Genomic DNA, 25819 nt, shown 5'->3' on the forward strand with positions numbered 1-25819 from the left:
TCCACTGGCAGTCTCATTTGCAGGAAAACAGCATTAATGAGCTGAAGAGGTTATGATTACAGTTTAGTATAATTAGAATATACAGTATAAAAGATTGTGATTTCAAAGCAGATGTGTTTGGGGATCGTGAAAGCTGAAAAATACATTCACACTCAATCTCTGTACACAATTTCAAGGCATTCTCAAACTCTATGAAAACTCCATGTGAAAGCCCTGGCGGGACAACAAAGAGAAGATTTTCCAGGATGAAAGCTATGCAGCAGACATAAGCAAACTGTCCAGAGGGGAATTAGAAGACTGCAGGTTATAGGAGAGAGTGAGCGCCACAAAAAAAAAAAGAAAGCTTATAAAGATGATATGATTAGGACAGATAAATTTAAGAACTCTATCAAGGCATGTAACTGTCCAGAAAATCATGATGTACCTATGAAACAAATTTAACTATGAAATAATTCTGGAAGAAAGAATCCATTTCATTTTAATGCTAGATATATTATATATATAAACATAAGTAAATATATGTAATATAAATTATTCTAAGTCCAGTGTGACAATGGAATAAAGCACTAAGCACTCAGGTCTTTACTAGTTTTTTGTTTGTCTTTTTTAAAGATTTTATTTATTTATTTGATAGAGAGGGGCACAGCGAGAGAGGGAACACAAGCAGGGGGAGTGGGTGAGGGAGAAGCAGGCTTCCCACTGAGCAGGGAGCCCGATGTGGGGCTCGATCCCAGGACGCCGGGTCCAAGACCCGAGCCGAAGGCAGATGCTCAACGACTGAGCCATCCAGGTGCCCTCTTCACTAGTTTTTAATTTTTAGAATCAGCATATAATTCAATTTCAGAACATTTTATGATTTCAAAAACAAAAGAAAGCACTAACAATTTTGATAGCATTAAAGTATAAATGACCGAGGGTGAGGCTATAAAAATAGAGATCTATATTATTTAAAGTTTAAAAAGGAAGTAGCCAATGATCCAAAAATATTAACAACAAAAAAAAACTATCAAATATCAAGAAGAGAGGAGAGAGTAAGTAATGAGCAAGAAATTGAATGACCTAAATTCTTACCTTCTGTAGCAAAGAGTTTATAATAGACATTGTCTAGCATTGGTAAATGAATTTATAAGAGAAAAAGAATAAGCATATTCCTTATAGAAGTTCCTTCTGAGAAATATGACCAGGGTGGGAAAGAGTGGAATAGGAGATATAACCACTTTTCATCCTAAATTCTTCTGAACTATTTGACTCATTACCATGCATTCATATTATTTTGGTAAAAATTAAAAGACAATTTAAACCAGTTTAGGTAGGTCATTAGTGCTAATGCAATTCCCTGCCAGTACTTGACTTATTTCAAATACTTTTCAAATATATCAAAGCATGGCTTACATGTATCTGCTAATCAGGGGTTCATTCTTTTATTTACTCTGTTTATTCAAGCTAGAATTAAAAATTATTACATGTAGAAGAGATATTAAATGAATGTTGATGATACCTTTTTAAAAGAATAGACACTTTAGTTAGTTCTCACTGTTTTTCAATTTTGGCAAAGTTTAAGTGGTCAAGACCAAATATTTAAGTTTCCATTAGCGTATATATAGATCTAGAGAGAGACATATTGACTAATGACAAAATATACCATCAAAATACTGTTACAGTGGGACGGCTGGGTGGCTCAGTCTGGTAAGTGTATGCCTTCGGCTCAGGTTATGATCCCAGGGTCCTGGGATCGAGTCCCACATCAGGCCTTGCTCAGTGGGGAGCCCGTTTCTCCCTCTGCCTACTGCTCCCCTGCTTGTGCTCTCTCTCTCTGACAAATAAATAAAATCTTAAAAAAAAAAAGTAAAAAAGTACTGCTACATTATTTTATTATAAGATACTTCCTTTTAAAACCAAAGTATTATTTGTTGGCCTACTATATCCTAGTTAACAGGATTCAAAGATGAGTGCTTGGGCCAGGAAAACAGAGATGTGAGTTGACACAGAGAAAAAGATTAGTTTTGTTTTGTTTGGCCTCTTCTAGTGAGGAGGGTAGGGGGGTAGCAACAGGAAGAGAGACTGGAAGGAATGAAAAGCAGTGTTTGGATTATCATAGCATTTCTCTTAGCAGGAGATGCAGACCTGAAGGGGATAAATTCAAAACATTATTAAAACTGACAAGTATTAAAACTGATGAGCCCTAAATTAGAAACTTGACATTTTATAAAAGTCAAAGGGGTTTCTGAAAAGTCTAGTTTAGGTAACCAAGTGGAAGATAATGGCTCAAGACAGAAAACATAGAAGAAAAACAAAATGGAGGATAATCATGTGTTCAATACTAGATACAAAGTTTGCTATTTAACTTGTGCAGCTGTCCAAAAGGTAGCTGGAATTCACATCTAGAAGCCAGAAAACAGAAGAGAGTATATTACTTAGCTGAAGCCATGAAGTAAATGTTTTCATACATATATACTGCAGGGAGGGGGGTGGAAAGGGTAGGAGGGCAGGAAGTCATTTAGAAATACCCACATTTAAAAGGCAGCTAGAAGAATTCTTACCAGTGAAGTAGACCAAAAAGTCAGAGGTAATATAAGTAACAGCTTCCATTTTTCAAAAGCAATTTGTCACACAAATCTGTGAAGTACTTAGGAGATATTAAACTGATTCTTGAGAATTGATTGGTATTATCATCATTTTAGAGATAAGAACAAAGAGGGTGGGCGCCTGGGTGGCTCAGTCGTTAAGCCTCTGCCTTCGGCTCAGGTCATGATCCCAGGGTCCTGGGATCAAGCCCCACATTGGGCTCCCTCCTCGGCGGGAAGCCCGCTTCTCCCTCTCCCACCCCCCCTGCTTGTGTTCCCTCTCTCGCTGTGTCTCTTTCTGTCAAATAAATAAATAAAATCTTAAAAAAAAAAAAAAAAAGAGCAAAGAGGCTTTAAGATGTGAAATGACTTGGGGCGCCTGGGTAGCTCAATCGGTTAAGTGTCTGCCTTCAACTCAGGTCATGATCCCAGGGTTCCAGGATAGAGCCCCCACGTTGGGCTCCCTGCTCTACAGGGAGTCTGCCTCTCCCTCTTCCCTCTCCCCCACCCCCAGCTTGTGCTCTTGCTTTCTCACTCACTCTCTGTCTCTCAAATAAGTAAAATCTTTAAAAAAAAAAAAAAAAGGATGTGAAATGACTTTCCCCAAATCACTCAGCTAGAACTCAGATTCTGGTTAACTGGCTCCAAAGTCCATCCTCTTAACTACCACATCATAATGGAAACCATGACAAGACAACAAATGCCCTCTTAGAGATTAGCTAGAAACAAGTTTCCTTACCCTTTCCTTCTAACTAAACCACAGTGCATTTGTCAGGGCTTCCCCACCTCCATCCTCGATACCATCACCCCACTCCCAAAACACATTCATGTTTTTAAGAAGCTAGGACTCCTATTCTTATTCCAGTTTAATCTCAGTAGTATCATTAATGAGATGTATTTGTGTAGCTCCACTAAAAAGGATAGTTATTTTTTAGCTAGTAACATAATGAAGTTAAAAAATTATTGCTAAGTTTGGGTTCTGACATAAATTTAAAACAATGATTGAATAAAGGAAATTTTATTCACTCATCAAACATTTATTTATTGCCTCTTATGTACCAAGCACTAGGGATAAAATGGTGTTTAAAAACAGATTCTAGGGCACCTGGGTGGCTCAGATGGTTAAGCGTCTGCCTTTGGCTCAGGTCATGATCCCAGGGTCCTGGGATCGAGTCCCACATCGGGCTCCCGGCTCAGCGGGGAGCCTGCTTCTCCCTCTGACCCTCTCCCCTCTCATGCTGTTTCTCTCTTGCTCGCTCTCCAAAAAATAAATAAAATCTTAAAAAAAAAATAAAATAAAAAAAATAAAATAAAAACAGATTCTAGGGGTTCCTGGGTGGCTCAGGTGGTTAAGTGTCGGCGTTCGGCTCAGGTCATGATCCCAGGATCCTGGGATCAAGTCCTGCATCGGATCAAGTCCTGCATTAGGCTATCTGTTTAGCAAGGAGCCTGCTTCTCCCTCTCCTTCTGCCGCTCCCCCTGCTTGTACTCTTCCACGCTCTCTCAAATAAATAAATAAAATCTTTTTTAAAAAAATTAAAAAAAAAAAGATTCTAAAGCTATGTCTCACAACCAACATTATTAGAGTTGCTTTATTTTTGTCTTTCCTTAACTGATGCTGTAAGCTACTTAAAAATTTTAATTTATTACATAGTATCCTGTAATACTGTGTTCCTTAAGAGAGGAGATAAGTAATACCTATAACACAAAATATTCCTCTAAGTTTGAAAACTTAATTTTCTAATTATTTCAATAATGGCCTGTATCTCAGTCCAGAATCCCTGTATGATTCTTGTGGCACTCTCCTCACCAACAATGCCTTCATTCTTAGCGAATCAAGACCTAATTCAACATATACAGGGCAGTAATTTATATCACTTTCCCATTAACTTGGGAATCAAATCCAAAATTTGACACTAAAATGTACAGTAAGTAGACAAATCTTATAATGACACCTTCATGTCAGATATTTTTACTGTTTTAAAAAACACAGAATAGCTTTTAAATGGAAATACCCAACATCAGAACAAAGGGGGGTAAATTAAAATATTTTAAATATTTCATAAGAAATGTTTTAACATACATACACCTGAACATTTCCTTAAAATGCCCCTTAGAATTTCTTGGACAAAACAATCTTTACCTGTTAAAAAAATAAGAAGTTTCTACTATTTTCTTTATCCAGGAAAATAACAGATTTCCCTCAATACGCTCATAAGAAACTTACGGGGAACAAATTATACACCCATCTGGCAGTCACACTTTCAAAATACTAGAAGATATCAAGTTAAAGATAAATTAGATAATCTCTCAGCTCAGAAATGCCTTCCTTAATTTAAAATTAAATAAGAAAAATAACTCTATTACACACTCAGTAAGTGCTGCTATAATTATAAAACTGTATCACTTTTATTCAGTTGACTTTTACCTAATCAGCTGCTTTGAAGCCTATGGGGCATCTAGTTCAAAATCACGACTCAGAAAACAAAACAAACAAAAAAACAAAAACAAACAAACGAACAAAAAAACCATTCCTTGATCCAGACTTTCCCTAAATCCAGAACTGGGAAAGTACGAAAGTTCTTACCAGGTCACAAAGGGGCCTGAGCAAGACAGTAAAACTGACTCAGCAGAGCCCAACATCATCACTGTTAAAGCTATGTTAGGCACCAATCTGGCTTTATCTGTCAGCAGTGTCCTCCCTTTGTTAGAATACCAGATGACCAGCTATCTGTGAGCACATAGGTAGCCTTTTTGTAAGAATCTAATCATGGAAACTTCAAAATAAATTTGTGTTTAATTTTCACCAAGACGATTATTTTTATGATTGCCTTTTCTGAAACTGGGGACAAGTGGTGCTTATCTGTCAAAACAGAAACAGTGCTAACCAGTAATTCTCCCTGATCCGTGAGATAAAGTAAGCATGCTCTGTGGCACATATTTATACAATGACTCAAAGACCCAAATACAAAGGAAAAAACCCGACTATGATACTAATACCATTTCTTCAGTATACCTAACAGCCAGAAATCTGCAAGTTTCTATCATTCCCAGATCCTACTACCATTCCCCGTCCTTAAACCTCCATTAACTACTCCTATGAAATTAAAAAATAACAAAACTCAACTCATTTCTCATTTCCTGACCCAAGGTTGCCAGGAACTTCTCACCAGGATTTTAGAAGACTCAGATCAAAACTAAGATCACAGAACTTCATAAATACCTAGTACACAGTACTTCAGTAGGCAAAAAACAATAGAATAGCATTACACAGAATAGTTGTAAAGGCTATATGACAAAACTCAGACTTTGCATACAGAACAACCAGAGTAAATTCTACAAGCAGCATAATATTCAACAATACTATACAATTGATTTCATAGGTTAAACAAAAAATTACCACATGACCCAGCAATTCCACCTCTAAGTATACATATCCAAGAGAAATGAAAACATAAGTTCACACAACAACTTTTACATATATGTTCACAGCAGCATTATTCATAACAGTAAAAAAAAAGCAGAAACAACTCAAACATCTATCAATTGGTGAATGGATAAATAAAATGATATACCCATACAATGGAATATTTTTTGGCAATAAAAAGAAATGAAGTACCAATATATGCTACAACTTGGATAAACCTTAAAAACATTATGCTAAATGAAAAGAAGCCAGTCACAAAAGACCACATGTTATATGATTCTGTTTATATGAAATATTAAAAATAGGCATACAGAAAGAAAGCAGATTACTGTCTGTCTAGGGATGGGGGACTGGCAGGAGTGAATGTTAACAGGTCTGGGGTTTCTTTTTGGGGTAATGAAAATATTCTAAAATTGTGGTACTGGATGCACAACTCTGTGGATGTACTAAAAACCCACTGAATTGTACACTTTAAGTGGGTAAACTATGTGTGTGAATCACACCTTAATAAAACTGTTATTTTAAAAAATCAATTTTGTGCTGCAGAAATTGAGAAGGAAAGTAAAATTATTAAAAAACAAAAAACAGCAGCATTATTATAAAGTTTGCCCCACAAATCAGGAAGAGCAAAGATTCTTAATTTACTCTTTACCAAAAAATGTTACTGTTACAAAAACAGTGAACATGTACTTAATCAGACCTTGATAATTTTCTAAAAAAAGACCTCATATTTAGGAACTATGCTTATTTCCACATGGAACTTTACACACACACACACACACACACACACACACAAATTAAACTTAAATGATTCTCTGAAGAGCTCATATCACAGAGATTTTATGAGCCAGGAGAAAAAAAGTATATATGAAACTAAATGTAGGGCAGATTTTCATTATAAAATTTCTCTCATTCATAGTGAGTATATTATGTCAGATGAGTCAGCTAATTAATGTCAATAACTAAAAAAGAATTCTCCACACAAATAATGGTGTTCTTAAGAAGTGTATACACTGGGGCGCCTGGGTGGCTCAGTTGGTGGCTCAGGACCAGACCTTCAGCTCAGGTCATGATCCTGGAGTCCCAGGATCAAGTCCCACATCAGGCTCCCTGCTCAGTGGGGAGTCTGCTTCTCCCTCTGACCCTCTCCCCTCTCATGCTCTCTCTAACTCTCTCTCTAATAAATACATAAAATCTTTAAAAAAAAAAAAAAAAAAGAAGTGTGTACATTGAATCACCCATTCTGTAATCAGGAACTAATTGTGATACCTTAATACACCAATTACAAAACACAATCTATTGTGTTTTGTAAACTATTAACCCGTACTCACAAGAAACACAGACTTTTCTTAATTCTTTAAAAAGCACTTTACCAGACTTTATTAATTCTGACTGGTGTTCTACCTCTACATTACAATATTTTTAAGTAAAAGGTGATATCAACAGGTAAAATATGAACTATACTATTAACTATACTTGATTTGAGGAAACCAAAAGATGACAAAATATTTTTTAAACAGTTTCTTAAAAGTACGGAGACCATATGTAAGAGGAAATTTCTAGACTAAGTTTGTACATAAAGAAAAAGCAAAGATTATAACATGAGACTACAAAAGTAAAAAATTTAAAGGGAAGAAATGCAGAAAGATTCCAAGTCAACAAAAAGACCATGGTGAGATAAAATTAGCTCTAATTTTCTAAAATTAGTTACTTACAGAAATTATTATAAAGAACCCCTAAAGATTATGTAAACATATCAGGAAGACTCTGGATACGACTATATTTTATATACTAATAAAAACTATTTTTCCTATTATTATAGGAAAAATAAAGATCCTACACCATCACCTTGTTATATTATTTTTTAGAAATGTTTGTCTCAATTATAAAAATACTAAAGAAACAAATGTATTTTAGAATAAACACAGCTAATTACTAAAAACAGTACAAGTTCTATGAAGACATTTACTAATTTCAAAATAAAGTTTATGACTATAAGGAAAAACTCCCCAAAATAGTCATGCAAATATCTGGAATATATACATTTCTATTACCTTACCTTCTGTTGCAACTTGAAAGAGAAGAAAGTGTGTAAGAAATTAAGATCTTATGTTTTCTAAAGAGTGATGTAGTTCAGAGTCATTTTTTCCAGTTTAGAAATAAGAATATTGTTCCTAAAAGCCCTTAATCAATGTACATAATTGGTATACCAAAATATAAAGAATTAGACAAATAAGAACTACTTCAACATTACACTAACCATTACTTTCCCTACAGATGGCTAAAATCAAGTAATACAAAAATTTCTATGACTTACATTGTTGTTGCGAGTTTCTACAGCAGGGAACTTTCTGACTATGAATTTCACAGCAGATTCCAGGTTTTTGTCAATAAGGTAGGATGGTTTTGCCTTGGGATCTCCACAGGCCTATAAAACAACAGTAATAAAAAAGTGAAATGCATCCTTGTTCTAAAACCAAGTAATAGCAAATCTGTAATCAGAAATCAGAGATATTTATTGTTTTTGGTGAGCAGGTGATAAAATGAATAGGCAAAGTGCAGGGATTGTCACAGCTGAAATATGCAATGGGAGACAGTACAGAGATGTTCTTCTACTGAAAAAAATGCATGGAAAGTTTCAAAGCAGTTAGCGCAGAACAGCAGTGAAGGAAAAAGCTCAAACCTAAAAAAAAAAAAGAAAAGAAAAGTCTTGGTTTGAGGTAGGATTGTATTCATCTGAAGCTAATAAAATATTACAAAATTAAATATTCAGAAGAGTACTGGAAATGTTTCTTTCTAAGTGTTATAAAATAAAAGCTTATGTTTAGATGTCTTTTCCAAAATGTTTTCCTCATTCACTTTAAACATTTTAATACGAGAGCCCTAGTTCAAAAGAACTGGAAGCTGCTAAAATTGTCTTTATAGTACTAAAGTGTGTTGCCTATTCCTCTGAACATCTGAGTTACTACAACAGTATTTTTCCATCATACCAGCAGCACTTCAAACAATGAATCTACATCTGTTCTATATCTCATAAGCACAGAATAAATGGGAATGTTTACATTTTGACCACATCAGCCATACAGCATTCTCTGTAGTAAACTGTAAAGCATTATACAAATATCAAGTATTATCATTAGAAAGAACTTTTTATCTGAACTATTAGCAATACCAAATATAATTGATACTATTCAGTGTTTCGTTGACATTTAATTAACTGCGTGCTAGTGAGGTGTTATTTCTTAGGGAATTACTAAAATTATAACATTGCTATTTAACTTCTCATTGCATTTTTTTAAAAAATATGTCCTTTGAAAAAGTTTTCTCTCTCTACTATGTGTGAGGAAATATATTGCAATTTAATGTTTTTTTCATTGTTTACTATGGCTATGTTGTGAATTGCAGAAAGAGAAGTTATGAAACATGAAACTGATCTGAAAGCGGGCAAGCGGGCAGAGGGAAGGTGAAAAGCTTTGCAAACCTTCCAAACTTGTCCTTGCTGGGGAAGCATTGTAATAAAAAGAGAGAAAATTACGTGTAAACAATGATTGTCAAACTATGACATACGTTTCAGTAGAGAACTTATGCACCGCAGACTATGAATAACGAAACAAGATTAGAACTATATGGTGCTACATATTTAAAGGTATCCTAAGTAGCGAGTTTAGTATACAATAGATTTATAGAGTTTATACTATTCATATATATTTAAATACTACTGTGTAAGTGTACAACCATGTCAGTTTCTTGGTGCTCTTCCTAAATAAACTTAAAATAATACTAGAAGGAAAAAGGAAGACTACATGCAACTATAAAAATAGGAGCAAAACCGTCAGTGAAATTTTACATACCTTAAAAAGAAACGGTAGCCAAGAATAAAAATAAATCGTTATTGAATGACTTTTGCACTTCAGCTCAAATTGAAACTACTTTTCAAATATCACCTAACTCCCTTCCAAGCCAAAGTATAAAAATCAATGCAAACATTCCTGTATTTTCCAAATGGAATTAGGAATGCAGTAAGAATTCTCTTAATGCTCAAACATAAGTAGATAAAATTAACTTAAGCAATTTAGAACTTCATAATCCTTAACCAGATTGACACAAGGCAACTATGCAAATTCCATTTCAACATCAATACTAAAATACATCTGACTTTTCCTCAGAGTAGACTATCATTTGTTTAAAATATTATTTCTCATAAACTAATCTGCCAATTAATCCACTTCCCAAAAAATATTATACTATATAATAACTAAGAACCACATACTAAGAATTTGTCCAAATAGAAATAGCTACAGATTAGCATTTCCTTACACCAATGATACAATGAAAATCAAGTTCCCTAAATATGCCAGAGGTGGTACAGAATTCTAAAGTGATTCCAAATTACATTCAGTTTTTTAATGTTATGTTTTATCTTCCATATTCTAATATTTAAAAATTTAGCTATCCATTCTAACAATATTAGTGACTATCGAATAATGAAAATATGAGACTACCATACGTATTTCCCATGATCACAAATTTTACTGTATTAGAATTTAATCAAATATCTGAAAACTAACACAAACATATTCTCATATATACAGATGCATGTATATATATGAGGAACTCTTCCTTCTTACACTGAAAACAAAAAGAATGAAATTTCATTTCAGTGGAAAAGTAAATGGTTGTATAATCTTTCATTGGAATTGATTTACCTTTTTCCACACTGCTCAATAAACCATATCTAAACATACTACACTGGGAGGCAGAACAGACTCTAGACTAAGACTTACTGGGTTTCAATCTTTACCACTTCCAATCCATAGGACCTTGAATATATTACAAAATATTTCCTAGTCTGTTTTTTCACATTTAAATGGGGAAATTAGTACTTACCTCATAGAGTCATTATGAGGATTGGAAAAGAGATAAACCATGTACAGTATTTAGCAGAAGGGCTAGCACATACGTGCTCTAAAATGCTAAAAATGTTAGCTGTTGTCAATAACAGCCTCAATAATTATAATTACCCAAATAAAAGTCTCATATGAGTAATAACTGCAAAATAGTCTTTATCATAGTATATAGAACAAAAATGACAATTCCCTTTTCCAATCACACATTTCCTTCATTTGTTCTCTAAATGCCAAATATGTTGTACTCATAGAAAGAGTTTAGTCTAGTAGTTAAGAACATGAGTTCTAAGATAGGCTGTCCATATTCATATCCTAACTCCATCACTTCTTAACTGCATAACCATAAGCAAGTGATTTTACTCCTCTGTGCCTCAGTTTTTCCATCTGTTAAATAGGTTGATAATAAGTGCAATTTACCCTAAAAAGTTTTTAGGCCCATTACGTGTGCACATGCATGCGCGTGTGCAGTTTACATAGGTATCTGGAATACCATGAGCACTCAAAAATGCCAATAAAACATACATGGCTCATAGATACTATACAGAAGTACTAGCTCCTATTTTATTTTTTCTGAAATCAACCTGCTTGATTTATTTACTTAATACCAACAGAGACACTGTGTAAGGAACACTCAGGCAAAAAAGAAAAAGTACAAGAAAAAAACAACAACAACGAGTTGACTAAAAGCTAACATCTAAGTGATTAACATCTGTCAAAAAGCCATACTTAATAATTCAATTAAAAAGGGTTTCCTGGGCGCCTGGGTGGCTCAGTTGGTTAAGCGACTGCCTTCGGCTCAGGTCATGATCCTGGAGTCCTTGGATCGAGTCCTGCATGGGGCTTCCTGCTCGGCAAGGAGTCTGCTTCTCCCTCTGACCCTCCCCCCTCTCATGTGCTCTCTCTCATTCTCTCTCTCTCAAATAAATAAATAAAATCTTAAAAAAAAAAAAAAAAAAAAGGGTTTCCTCCTGGGACGCCTGGATGGCTCAGTCGGTTAAGCGTCTGCCTTCGGCTCAGGTCATGATCCCAGGGTCCTGGGATCGAGTCCCGCATGGGGCTCCTTGCTCAGCGGGGAGCCTGCTTCTCCCTCTGCCTGCCTCTCTCCCTGCTTGTGCTCTGTCTCTCTCTGACAAATAAAATCTTTAAAAAAAAAAAAAAAAAAAAAAGGGTTTCCTCCTATACCAATGCAGTATAGCAAAATTCCAACTAACCACATGTCTCAGTTTATAAAAATTAATATTCTTCTCCCCCCTCACTCAAAGCATTTTCAGGACACAGAGGACAAAGAAATCATAAAACAACAACCTATATTTCAAAAACATTGTCTGCAGTTGGTACACCTGAAACTCTACCTCATCCTAGTGTAACTACACTATTACATAAAATTAATCTTTCACTCTCAAAAGTATCACCCTTTGAAGTGCCACATTTAAGAAAACAACATATACTACTATACTTAATTAACAAATTTTATCAGAAAGGTTTACCAAAAGGCCTAAATCAAATAAAACTTTTGAATACTTCTATCTCCTCCACACCAAAAAAGAAAAAGAGAAGAAGGAAAGGTGAGTACAGGGCAAAATTGCATCTAAATAACTGAACCTTACAGTCCTACCAAAAAAAAAACTTTTTTTGCATAATTGGCTAAAAGAGCTATTTCACTAGACAAAAAGGAAACCATTTCTGAACCAAAGAACTTAAAAAAACAACAACAAAAACCCCACAATCCCAAAATCGTGTATTTTATATTATCTTGACTCAGCATGCTTTCATAATGCATAAAATACTGTAATTTAAAATTCCAGATCTAAAGGAAATTTAATATTTATGTACTTAAATTTCCAGTTCTCACGACTGCAACTTTATTTTCTATGAATATTCTACTTATCTTTAAATTCAACAAAGTTATGACTATTTAATGTGGAAGATCAAACTGCACTAATGTTAAAGGGAATACTTAAATATAATAATTAAATCTGTCCCTGAGTCAAGGAGCACAGCCCACTTGACTTCCTGGCAAATTGTTTAATCTCTGAACCTCAGTTCTCTAATTTATAAAATTAAGGGTACTAAAATACTACCTATTCGCAGGGTAGGTTATTCAGATTTTTAAAAGACAAAATGCACATAAAGTGCTTATTCCAATGACTGTATGTAAATACCTAATAAATAAGTTCTAAATAATAACCTTCTATTTTTTTAAATAAATTTCTCAAAACACATGGATATCTATAGTGAGTTCCCAATTATCAAAGTAAAATTTTCCATTTAACCAATTCTAACTCAGTATTAATTATCAATCAACATCTCCAAGTTCATTTTTTTTTCACAAAACATAAGTATAATATTATTACCAAAAATAAAGAACAGAGATGTTTTAGAAGACCACGTATTTTATCCAGGCCACAAAATAAACATCTTTGACTAGAAACCTCAAGACCAGACTTTATGTGATTTCAAAGTATAACTTTAAAACAAATTTTTCTGCCAATCTACCACCAAAACCCGTTCTCAAGTCCTTTCCTCAGGCTGTCACAACATAAGATTACATACTACAGATTAACTTTATATGGTTAATGCTATGTATTTTTTCAAAAACTTACTATGATGTTACAAAAATCAAATAACAGAAATAGTCCTCAATCTATTCATAAGAGATTAAGCAACAATCAAGAAAAAAGAAAACAAAGACCCAAGAGTGAGGAGTAAAAAGAACATTTACTGGGCACCTGTTATGTGTAAAACATCTATGCTTTTGAAACTGCCTAAACATCTCTCAACAGAGAGGAAAGGAGCGTCAGAAAAATTAAGTGACTTGCTCAAGGTTCAGCTGTGAGTACCTAAAGATTTCAAAGCACTAAAAATGCTTATCTAAATATATATGCTCATAAAAACAGTAAAAAAACATGCTCCATTCTTTCAATACCTCAACTGCTCAAAACTTGCATTGGAGTAATTACTACCAAAGGAAAAATCTGCTTAGTTTCATCAGTTTTATTTTTTAAGTCCTAGTCTAACTCAGCAATAAATCACATTCCTTTGCCAAAATACTACAGGACAAACCAATTTTTTAAATACAATAACGTAATTGAAAAAACATGAACAAAATTCCAGAGTTCAGAGTGAGAATGCTATTTCTGAGAGTACAAGAAAGAAACTAGCCCTATCTGAATATGTCAGGGAAGAAGAGAAAACCGCACAATGTGACCAATTTATGCTAGAAACAGGAATTTAATTTTTACTCAATAAACAAGAAAGACCATAGTTTTTAAAGCAGGTTTTGCAAAATTAAAAGCATACCAGGGCCAAGATTCTTCCTTCAGTCTTCAAGGAAATTAACTGACATTAATGCCTAGAATAAGGACAGACATCACCTAAAATCATGGACTAGAGAAAACAACTTACTTATCATTCTTTTATTTTCTAATTTTAAAAATGAAAGGTACATAGAAAATTTTCAATAAATATTGGAAAATCTATCAAGAGCAAAACAAGACTTAAATTCTCAAATTAGTGGTTTTGTTTCCAATTATTTTGTTTTCTCATGTGTATCACCTATATTTTGGCCAACCAATCTGATTTGAACTTCCCCTTGAGCTTGGGTAGGTGAAAAAAAAAAGCAATTCACTGCTAAAATTTAGATTAAGAGGCTTCATAGGAAAGTATACTGGAATTATTGGAAATGCTTTAAAATTCATGCAAATTTATCAATAACTACCTGTTACTTAGAGCCAGTAATAGCCAACTTAAAAATATATATATTATGGTTACTGCTTTCTAAGCACAAATTCTGGGAAAATCACAAACTTAAGAAATATTTCAATGCACTATATATTTCAAAATTCATTTTTAAAAATTTTAGTGATTCAAATGAGTTACTAATTACTATTCAATTCACAAGAGGTGTATGTCACTATTGCTCTTAAACATTTTTCAGCTTGCAATATAGAGAAACATCTCAATTTATAAAACAAAGGTGTTCTATAGGTTTTTTTTCAAGTATTATACGTAGCCACATTTTTACTGTTTTAGAGAAGCTGTTCTTGGGGTGCCTGGGTGGCTCAGGCAGTTAAGCATGTGACTCTTGATCTAAGCTCAGGTATTGATCTCAGGTATTGGTCTTGAGTTCGAGCCCCATATAGGGCTCCACTTTACTTAAAAAATTGAAAAATCAATAAATAAAATAGGGGCGCCTGGGTGGCTCAGTTGGTTGAGCGACTGCCTTCGGCTCAGGTCATGATCCTGGAGTCCCGGGATCGAGTCCCACATCAGGCTCCCTGCTCAGCAGGGGGTCTGCTTCTCCCTCTGCCCTCTTCCCTCTTGTGCTCTCTGTCTCTCATTCTCTCTCTCTCAAATAAATAAATAAAATCTTAATAAATAAATAAATAAAAGCTGCTCTTTAAAGGCCAATGAAGAATAGACTCCTGAAATACAAATACTTATTTTGTACTAGCAGTAAATAGATATCAAACCATAATGTCAGAGAGTAAAAAAGGAAAAGTTAGGAAATGTTTCCCAAAGGTGGTCCAGAGCTGGATTTAACAGGGGAGAAAAAATGAACTTATTAAATGTCCACTTTGTTTCAAGCCCCAGAGATTTAATAACAATAGCCTAAACTTATTCATTTCTTACTCCTGTGCCAGGCACTGCACTAGCACTTTAGATGAATTAACTCACTCAACGTTCTAAGGTTAATTAAAGAGTATTCTACAGACACGGGAAAACTGGAACATCTATTTAAGATTTCAAGAATTAGAATCAAAACGATTAACATGGCTTAGAAAACAAAATATACAGCTTAGAGCATAACAGAAGCTAAGAACAAGTAAGTATTCTGGAGATCCAGGAATTTAGTTTTACCCCAGAAAACAAAATTATATCACAACTGTGAATAACTGCCTGAGAAAGAAATCAGAGGTATTAAAAACTTACATTTTACTTATTTCAGTGGTTATTAACATCAGAATCACTTCAGGGCTTTTTCTTACTCAGTAGATTTGGGTCAAGATACAGATGTATTTTTAAAAACCTTTTAAAATGATTATATTGTGTATCCCTGGCTAAGAACCACTGGTCTCCTCAATTTATAAATAAAGAAACTATAACCCAGAACATTTAAATAACTTGTCCAAAGTTTAAAAGATAGTATCAGAGCTTTATCTAGAATCTAGCTCTCTCAAGCTACAGAATATATTACAACTATGGAAAACGATAGAGAAGTTTAGAGGCTGTATGCCAGCCATGAGCACATTAGACATTACTAGGATTTTTATAACCTTATATATTTTATATCTTTATACATTCTGCTGAACAAAATTCTGGAATCTTAAATAAGGACCTTGTCACTTATTTAAGTACACCTTGTCACTGCCTACCAGAAGCTTCTACTCATACTTCAAAAGCAAGCACAAAAGTCACTATCTCTTCTTCCCCAGAATGGAATCGTCAATGCCCTTCTCAAGACTCCCATAAGCACACTTATGCAATACATTTTAGGTAAATAACTGTAAATCTCTCAACCTACTAAAATGTGAATTTCTTGGCATTGGAGACTGCATCTTAATTAATCTGTCTCCCCAGTGTCTGTGAAGACATTCAATAAATGAAGAGTAAATGAATTAATGAAAAAGAAACCCTCAAAATTTGGGACTAACTAATAGTTCATATGATTTATAAAATATTTTTTAAAATGTAGTTTTATTACTGTCAAGTATCTAAAATAATCAACTATGCAATAAGAAAGTATTTTCCAAAACAGGCTTTTACTTAAAACAAGAGATTCCTTTTAAATTGGCACATGTACAACCCTATTTACAAATTAGCAATTCAAGAGCTTATGAAGTTTGTTAACTTATTTAAGTAAAACACTGCAGCATAATATTACTCAAAGAAATGATTAACCAGGAGATTGTCTCATCACTGTCAGATTAAGTAAAAAAATCTATCAAAGTCTAATTACAGTACTAAAAATTCCTAAAAGGATCAAAGAAGATTTTCCTACATTTACTGATAAAGCCAACAGTAAAAACAGTCCACAAAAAAACCACATTTTGAGAATAGAAAAGAGTACTACTAATTTACTAATTACTAATTTCTCCCCAAGACAGAAAGAAACAAACTTACTGGTGGACTTTCTTAAATTGCATTTCTTATATTTCATGTTGCAAAATTTTCAATGTGAAAATGTTACTATTTAACTTTATGTAAGGTTTAAAATGAAAAAGTACATTAGAAATTTCAAATTTAGGGCGCCTGGGTGGCTCAGTTGTTAAGTGTCTGCCTTCGGGTCAGGTCCTGATCCCAGGGTCCTGGGATCGAGTCCCACATCGGGCTCCCTGCTCAGCGGGAAGCCTGCTTCTCCCTCTCCCATTCCCCCTGCTTATGTTCCTGCTCTCGCTATCTCTCTCTCTGTCAAATAAATAAATGAAATCTTAAAAAAAAAAAAAACTCACTCAACTTCCTAACTTAAAAAAAAAAAAAAAAAAAAAGAAATTCCAAATTTAGGAGCGCCTGGGTGGCTCAGTCAGTTAAGCATCCCACTCTTGATTTCAGCTCAGGTCATGATCTAAGGGTCCTAGGATAGAGCCCTAGATTGGGCTCCTCACTCAGCAGGGAGTCTGCTTAAGATTCTCTCTCTCTCCCTTTGCCCCTCCCTGAACTCTCTCTCTTTCTCTCTCTCAAATAAATAAATAAATCTGCATGGGGCTCCACACTGGGTGGGGGGCCTGTTTAAAATTCTCTCTCCCTCTGTACCCCCCTCCCAAATCCTGCACACTCACTCTCTCTAAAAATAAAAAAAATTTAAAAACCCAAATTTAATTTGGAACAAAATATACCTTCAAGTGGGGAAACGATTGCATGTGTTCTTAAAATTAGGGAAGACAAATGCTACTTCATCGTTTCTTTTTACACTTTTCCTTTCTGCTTTATAAATACTCTTCCCCCAATTCAAACAAAATTTCCTATTTCTTTAGTATTGTTTATATGGTTAGTCCTTTCAATTTCTACATTTTAATGGCAGGGACTGTATTTTAGAAATAATCACAAAGAAAAAATGCACAGAACATGAAAAGCAAATACAAAATGTATTTCTCCAAAAAAACTTGAACTGAATTTTAAAAGTCCTAATTCTAAACTATGTCTCATTTTAATACATTACAAAGCTAAACAGAGGTCTCCATTAATAATCACTCGGGGGCGGGGTATCTGGGTGGTGCAGTCAGTTAAGCGGCCAACTCTTGGTTTCAGCTCAGGTCATGAGATCAAGCCCCACATGGGGCTCCATACTGAGCATGGAGTCTGCTTCAGACTCTCTCCCCTTCTCCCTCTGCCCCGTGCACTCTTTCTCAAATAAATAAATAAATCTTTTTTAAAAAAATTAATCATTCTGGGGGCGCCTGGGTGGCTCAGTCGTTAAGCGTCTGCCTTCAGCTCAGGTCATGATCCCAGGGTCCTGGGATCGAGCCCTGCATCGGGCTCCCTGCTCCGCGTGAAGCCTGCTTCTCCCTCTCCCACTCCCCCTGCTTGTGTTCCCTCTCTCGCTGTGTCTCTCTCTGTCAAATAAATAAATAAAATCTTTAAAAAAAAAAAAATTAATCATTCTGGTACACTGATAGTATGATCTCAATTATCTTTTCATGCAAATCCATAGAAAGTTCATACAAAAGTAATCTACAGTAAAAAGAAATTATTTCTGTAATATAACTGCATATTTCTTTAAGGTTACTGTGTGTTCAAAATCTAATTATATCTACCACAAAAATGTCAATAATGACTATAAATCTAATGACAAAAATAATTAACTTAGAAACCATACTTAGTGGTCAATAAAAAAAAGTGCCAATCTAAATTGTTATTATTTTCTAGAATAAGAATTGGACAGGGGCTGGGGTGCCTGGGTGGCTCAGTCGTTAAGCGTCTGCCTTTGGCTCAGGTCATGATCCCAGGGTACTGGGATCGAGTCCCGCATCGGGCTCCCTGCTCAGCAGGAAGCCTGCTTCTCCCTCTCTCACTCCCCCTGCTTGTGTTCCCTCTCTCGCTGTGTCTCTGTCAAATAAATAAATAAAATCTTTAAAAAAAAAAAAAAAGAATTGGGCAGGGGCACTGGCTGGCTCAGTCACAGGAACATGCAACTCTTGATCTGAGGATCATGAGTTAGAGACCCACACTGGTTGTAGAGATTACTAAGACATAAATAAATAAACTAAAAAAAAGAGGGGGGAGGGAATTGGGTAAATTATTTAATCTCTCCAAATTCAACTGCTTTATCTATAAATAAGTACATCATAGACCTAAGGACAAATTAAAGAAAAAAATTCAAACAGCATAAAGTCTCAATAAAATGGCAGCTAGCATTAATTTCATTACACATTATTTTTACTGGACAATAAAGAGATGAAACTTTTTAGTTCTACTAACATATAAAGTGTACAACTACTGGAGCCGACCCAAAATTACTGCTGGAATTTAACTTAATGCAAACAATTCCTAGGAAATTATCAAACAAGAATATGGATTAGATTTTCAATCATCCTAACCACTAAGGACAAGAACTTTTGACCCTGACATACTTTTTCATCTGGGCTTCCTGATTTTTTACATATTGGATATAGCTAACTAAGTATGTTCATTCCTTTAAAATTTTCTTACAATGTAAGTATACAAGCAATAGATTAAGGACCCTAATTTCATTTATATGTAAACTGCACCATGCTGCTTCAATTTTATTTTTGTGAAGAGTCCAATTTAATCAAAATATAATAAAATATGCATGCACATATGTTAGCATTTGTACAGAAAAGGGTATAAGTACATAAGGCTTATTTTTAAAAGTGGGAGAAGGGCAGACAAAGAATTTCTAAAGTGACACAATTCTCTTATGTTTGAGTTTCTGATAGTAAACATGTATTCCTTTTGTAATCATTAAAAATGCTTAATATTTAAGTTATTTAACTAGTCCACAAAGGATAATCTATCATTGCCACTTGAAAAAATAAAAGTAATTTTTCCTAAGTATTTTTCAGTGATCTTTATCTCCTCAGCCTACCATCCAACATAACATGAAAAAATATTGTCAAATACTCATTTTTACAAGCAGCTTTCCTGAAAAATAAAGTTACAAATGGACATGATAGGATCTGTTTAAATAAATAATATATATTATTTAATTCAGATTTATGGAGAGATGTTTCCTTCTTACCATGTTTAAGTCTCTTAATAATGAAACCCCACTGAAGGGAAACATACTAATAATACTTATTAGTCTACAATTTGCTACAAACCAATCTTTGGAGCATGTTTCTGCTCCTGATTGAGGAACAGAGAAAATAATGCCCTAAATGAAGAGAAACATAACACTGAAAGACAAAACTAAAGCTAGTCCCCTCCCTTTACCTTGCACTTACACACTTCCCATGCACCCTTTTTTTCCTCCTTTAAATAGCAGATACCAGCTAAGGACTTTCAATTTTTTACACTGCTATTCTACTCATTTTTTCCTCATAAAATAAATATATCCAAAATCATGGGGAAAAGACTGAAAAAAAAAAAGAAAAATAGCCTTTAATAAGAAAATTTTTTTTTAAAACAAAGTGCATTGAAACCTGCAAACATGCCATTCAAAAAGAGTTTACAATGGCTGGGTGGGTCTTCTCTTCCTTTCTGTCCTTTAGAATTAAGGCAATAATGTAACAAGAAAAATTATTCAAGTATTAAATGAGAGACCTTTTTGGTACAGAATTATCATATTCATGTTGGTGGCAGGTAGGAAAAGAAAAGAAACAACAAAATAGATATATTTTCTAAACTCAGCAAAAATGTTTTGGTATTTGCGAATGTGTTTGCTAATAGCAGTAAAATTTCGAAAAAACAAATGTTGCCCCCAAAAAGTTGCTGAGACTCCTAAATATTCAGAGGTTTTAAACTATTTTCACATTATCATTATCTTTTATCTTCATAAACAATCCTGTGATGTAGGCAGAGAAGGGATTACCATCTCTGAATTATAGAAAACTAAACTGAGTTCAGTTACTGTTTAAAATGGGCTATGACGGGGCGCCTGGGTGGCTCAGTCGTTAAGCGTCTGCCTTTGGCTCAGGTCATGATCCCAGGGTCCTGGGATCGAGCCCCGCATCGGGCTCCCTGCTCCGCGGGAAGCCTGCTTCTCCCTCTCCCATTCCCCCTGCTTGTGTTCCCTTTCTGTGTCTCTCTCTCTGTCAAATAAAGAAATAAAAAATCTTTAAAAAAAATAAATAAATAAATAAAATGGGCTATGACGGGCGCCTGGGTGGCTCAGTTGGTTAAGCGACTGCCTTCGGCTCAGGTCATGATCCTGGAGTCCCTGGATTGAGTCCCGCATCAGGCTCCCTGCTCGGCAAGGAGTCTGCTTCTCCCTCTGACCCTCCCCCCTCTCATGTGCTCTCTCATTCTCTCTCTCTCAAATAAATAAATAAAATCTTTAAAAATAAAAAATAAAATAAAATAAAATGGGCTATGACTTCTACTTGTAAAGATAAGATAATCAGAGCTAGAATGGACTTTAGCATTTGTTTTACAGTTAATTTTCCCGTTTTATAGATGAGGAAAAAATGAAGTTCATGGAAGTCAAGATACCTCCCAATGTTACAAAACTCTTAGTGACAGACTGAAGACTGTAATGCAGTTCTCCTAAATTCTGGCCCCATACTCCACTTCCACAACCACACTGCCTGCCATGCCACGGTAACAGATAAAAAAGGAGCTTGGAAAATGTTAAAAATCAACATATAAGTGAGTAGTATTATCAGGTCTGGAAAAAGACATATTTTCAATAAAAAACAGAATTTCTAAGGATTCAAGAAACAAATAAATTTAAATGTAAAACTACCTACCACCTTCATGTCTTTTCCCTAAAACCCTCCTTCTTCATGTGTTCTCACATCCCTGATTAGTCTACAAATTCCTTAAAATTTCCATAAGCTGTACATATTAAGATGTCAAAAATTTTTCAACTGATGCAATTTTTTTTAAAAAGCAAAACATTTTCAATAATCATGTTACATTCCTATAATAAGCATTAAAGCATATTATTTTTGATTACAGTAATTTATGAAGTCATTTACTCAAGTCACTTATTTTCATTGTGTATGCTCACTAAAATATTTCCATGCAGACTTCCAATTGAAACAGAGCGATCGAATCTGACAATCTGATGCACACACGCATTAATAAAAAGGTGATAATTGATTGGTAGACATGTATTATGTAGTGGAAGTTTTTTTTTTTGAGGACTGTAAGAGATTAGGATTGAAAAGATTAGGTAGCTCATACTGTCATAAAAATGCAGACTGCATGAACCTTATAAACACATGGTGAACGAATCTTACTCACTTTTTTTGGCGAGATTTTTGAACAAATGTTTCAATCCCTAGCCAGCCAGGAAGATATGTCAGTCTTATAGAAAACTCTATAGGCTAAAAGATTCAAAATCTATCTGATGCATTTGTATGCAAAATTACACAAGGAGAGCAAACCAAAAGCTATTATTAAAACTAGAGCAAGATTATACACACACTCATATGTTAAATACATACATATAACATAAATTGTGTATTCATCCATTCAACAAGACTTAACTGAAGACTTCGTGAGCCAGGTAAGGCCCCGAGTACTAGTAATTCAAAAATGAGTAACACTCTCCCTGCCCAGAGGGAACTCACAATCAGGCAAGGTAGACAAAATATTTCTCAACAAACTCTAAATATGTGTTAAGTGCTGAAATATAACATTTCAATAACTCAAAATATTTGACACTTGGATATAATAATCACATTAAACTCATTTTTCACTAGCTCAGTAATACAAGAGCCTGAAGTTTCTCAAAACAGGAAGTGAAAAAAATCTGCTTTTAAGGCAGTGAACTGAAATAATAAGAGTTGAAATGCCTAAAATTTGGTTTAATCTTAGCACTTTATGAAGGTGGAATAGGTAAAGTTTGGTTGTATTTATACCATAAAAATGTTTAAATGCATGCTTAAAAAGGCATTGTGCCCAAATACCCAAATCACTTTTGATGTTACTCTCACTTCCTCTTCTGAAAACCATCATAACCATTTCCTTTAACCACAATACCACAGGTCTAGTAATTTTTAGTACTGCTTGCCTTGCTCGTTTTTTTGGACAAAGTTCATATAGGAACCAAATTTCAAAGTTTGTGAAGAAGCATAATCTCACAAAAAATTCAGGTCAATACAACCTGTAAGTAATACTATCAAAATTAAGTTCTTTGCAACTACATAAATTTATAACCAAGGCTCTTTGGTAAATGCAGAGGGCTTCTTTGTAATGACACTGAGCTCCAGCCACGTAAGATGTAACAAACTGAATAGACATATTGCAGTTACTCTCCAGATTTTACTGTGTTTAGAGGCAAACTAATCTTGCATCCAGGTAAGCAACAGGAACATAAACCATCCTTATAGAAAACTTATCACTATTAAGCCAGGACAGTCTTCTCCTTTAAGATTACAACATCTACAGCAAATTGTTGGAATAAATCAGTTTTATACTTGAACCTCATTATATGGACTTCAAAAAAAATATTATTTCGTCAGCAGCCCTAATTTACACACGTTATAATTCTACTATGGTCATGCTGAAGGAAATATTCATGACATATTAAAAAGCCAACAAAATAATTACGAAGACATGACATCAAATACACCTTGGAAACTCAAAGAGTGTACCCAAAAATCTCTTTTTCTCTTTACCAAGTTCTTTGAAACTTACTAACCTTGCCTTAAAAGGAAAAAAAAAATTTGGTTTGTTTTCTCTTAAGATAAATTATTTATTCTATCTTTACATCTATTTTTTTTTAACTCCAACTCAGCCTTCCATTTCTCAATCTGCTGAAGCCATTTAAAGACTTTCAATGGGCCTATTAGCTACAACTACACAAATTTTCCTTATATGTTATCAACCAGCAAAAATAGCAATATATTTACAGTTTTAATTTTGTACCGACACCGAACTTTAAGAAATAGTGTTTCGGTACTATTAGACAAGGTTGGAAAAACGAAGATGAGGAGGAGTAAAGAGGGATGGGATAGAAGGTTGTTATTCCTGTTCTAGTGACTCACAGCCCAGAAGTATTTCAGAAGAAAATTAGTTCCACCCTCACTTCCCCCTCCTCTCCACCCTCAAAATGAAGTAATTCCAAATTGTCAGCATGCTCTCAAACGACTTCTATTTAGCAATCTAAAATAAAGTGGCAAGTGGAGAAGATGCGGGGTTCACGCTGATTAGCAATTCCCTTCCCACATTCACACATCAAAAAATTCAGACAAAACTGCTACCATCTCCGCCAGATTCCTACCATTCAGCCTCAGTTACGGAACACGCAAGTTTTCCTCTGCTCTCCCCGCCCCCATCTTGCCCACCCTCTACCCTCCCTTTCCCGTTGACCCCGTTCCGGGGGCGGGGGCGCCGAGGAGGGGGCGGCAGCGGCGCCCCTCACCCTGTGCGGGCCGGGCCGGGCCGGATCCCACCGCTGGGAGCGGGGAAATGGCTTCTCTCCGCCTCCGGCCGGCCCGCCAGCCACCGGGGCAGGCGCCGGGACTCCGCATTAGGCCGCGGCGCATCTCAGCGACCCCGGGCCGGGCCTGCCGCGGCCGTGCCGTGATTTCTGCCGTGGGCGCCGCCCGCTGCCCCCACCGCCGGTTCTCCCCCGCCGCCCGCCGCCTCCGCCGCGGCCTCGCCGGCCCGTGCGCACCTTTTTGATGTTGTAGAGGCGAGTCAGCATGCCGACGCCCCGGTCGTTGAGGATGGTGAGCTTCTCCGCCAGCTTCTGCTGACTGGGCTGCAGCACGGAGCGCGACATGGTGGTATCTGTGGTGGTGGTGGTGATGGTGGTGGTGCCGCCGCCGCCGCCGCCGCCGGCCGCCTCGCGCCCAGTCACCGGCCCGCGGCCTCCGCGTCTGCCTCTCTCGGGCCTCCTCCCCCCGCCCCCAGCCCGCGACCTCCGTCTCAGGGGAGAACGTCCATGACCCTTGCGCCCCAATCCCGCGCGGCTGACAGAGCGAACCGCGGCAGACGCCTCAGGGTCCCTTCCCCCGCAGCAGCCCGCGCCCCGGCAGCCTCCTGCCTTCCGCCCGCCGCCCTTCCGTCCCCACCCCCGGCGCTCTCCGCCCCAGCCCCCACCGAGCCGCCTTCCCCGGCTCCTCCACTAGGTGTGGCGGCGGCGGCGGCGTCTCCGGCGGCTGAGAACGAGGCAGCTTCCCGCAGCCCAGGACGAGCACTCGGTCACCTGATCGGCCGCGCCGGCGCCCCCGCGAGGCCGGACGGGGAACTGCGCCTGGGGGGGGCCTCGCCCGCCCCGCTCCGCTTGGCCGCTGCGGCCGCCCGCTTGGGACAGGACTCCCGCCCCAGACCCTGCCCTGCGAGCCCACTGTGCCTGATCCCGGCACGGGAGTCCTCCGCCGGGACCGAGTGGAGTCGCATTTCCATGCTCCTTCGTCTTCGCCCCACACCCCTCGCCTACAAGTTCCCAAAAGTTGCCTTTCCGCACCACCTCCCTAAAGAAACCATCAGAAGCCCGGAGGGCGGGAGGGGAGCGTTTCAGGCGACTTTCGCGTAAGAGTGGGCTGGTGGCTCCAAGCTTTTCCCTCCCACTGCTTGACAGACGCTCCCGGCTGAACACAGCAGATGTTGCGCTCCGCTAGGCGGGCATCGCCTCTCCCACCCTCCCCATCCCATCCCTACTCCCCTGCCTCAAGGCAGTTTGTGAGAGAGGAGGTCGGAAGTGAGGGCAACTCAAGTTCCTGAGATAATCGGAATTCGGCATTTGTCGACTAGTGGCACCCATCCGGAGAAGACTCTAAATAGGCCCTGGCATGAGGGAGGCAAAAAATAAATGTTCAGTGAATCAAGAGACGATCGCATTTTTT

The 25819-nt window shown here is 36.6% G+C and overlaps 1 protein-coding gene across 2 annotated transcripts in view; it reads right to left on the bottom strand.

Annotated features, from left to right (window-relative positions):
• The window catches only part of NCKAP1 (NCK associated protein 1), a 104989-nt gene extending 80211 nt beyond the window's left edge, over window positions 1–24778 (bottom strand). For both annotated transcript variants that reach the window (XM_045868398.3, XM_045868397.3), the window contains exons 1-2: window positions 24646–24778; window positions 8309–8419 (exon numbers count right to left, since the gene is read on the bottom strand). In XM_045868398.3, the coding sequence (XP_045724354.1) occupies window positions 8309–8419; window positions 24646–24753 (219 nt within the window). In that variant the 5' untranslated portion in view covers window positions 24754–24778. The remainder of the gene's footprint in view (window positions 1–8308; window positions 8420–24645) is intronic.
• Between the last annotated feature and the right edge of the window lie 1041 nt (window positions 24779–25819).

The sequence above is a fragment of the Mirounga angustirostris genome, unplaced genomic scaffold (assembly GCF_029215605.1).
Source record: "Mirounga angustirostris isolate CCGP_5_RB_7025 unplaced genomic scaffold, mMirAng1.0.hap1 SCAF_3, whole genome shotgun sequence".
In the NCBI taxonomy this organism is placed as follows: domain Eukaryota; kingdom Metazoa; phylum Chordata; class Mammalia; order Carnivora; family Phocidae; genus Mirounga; species Mirounga angustirostris.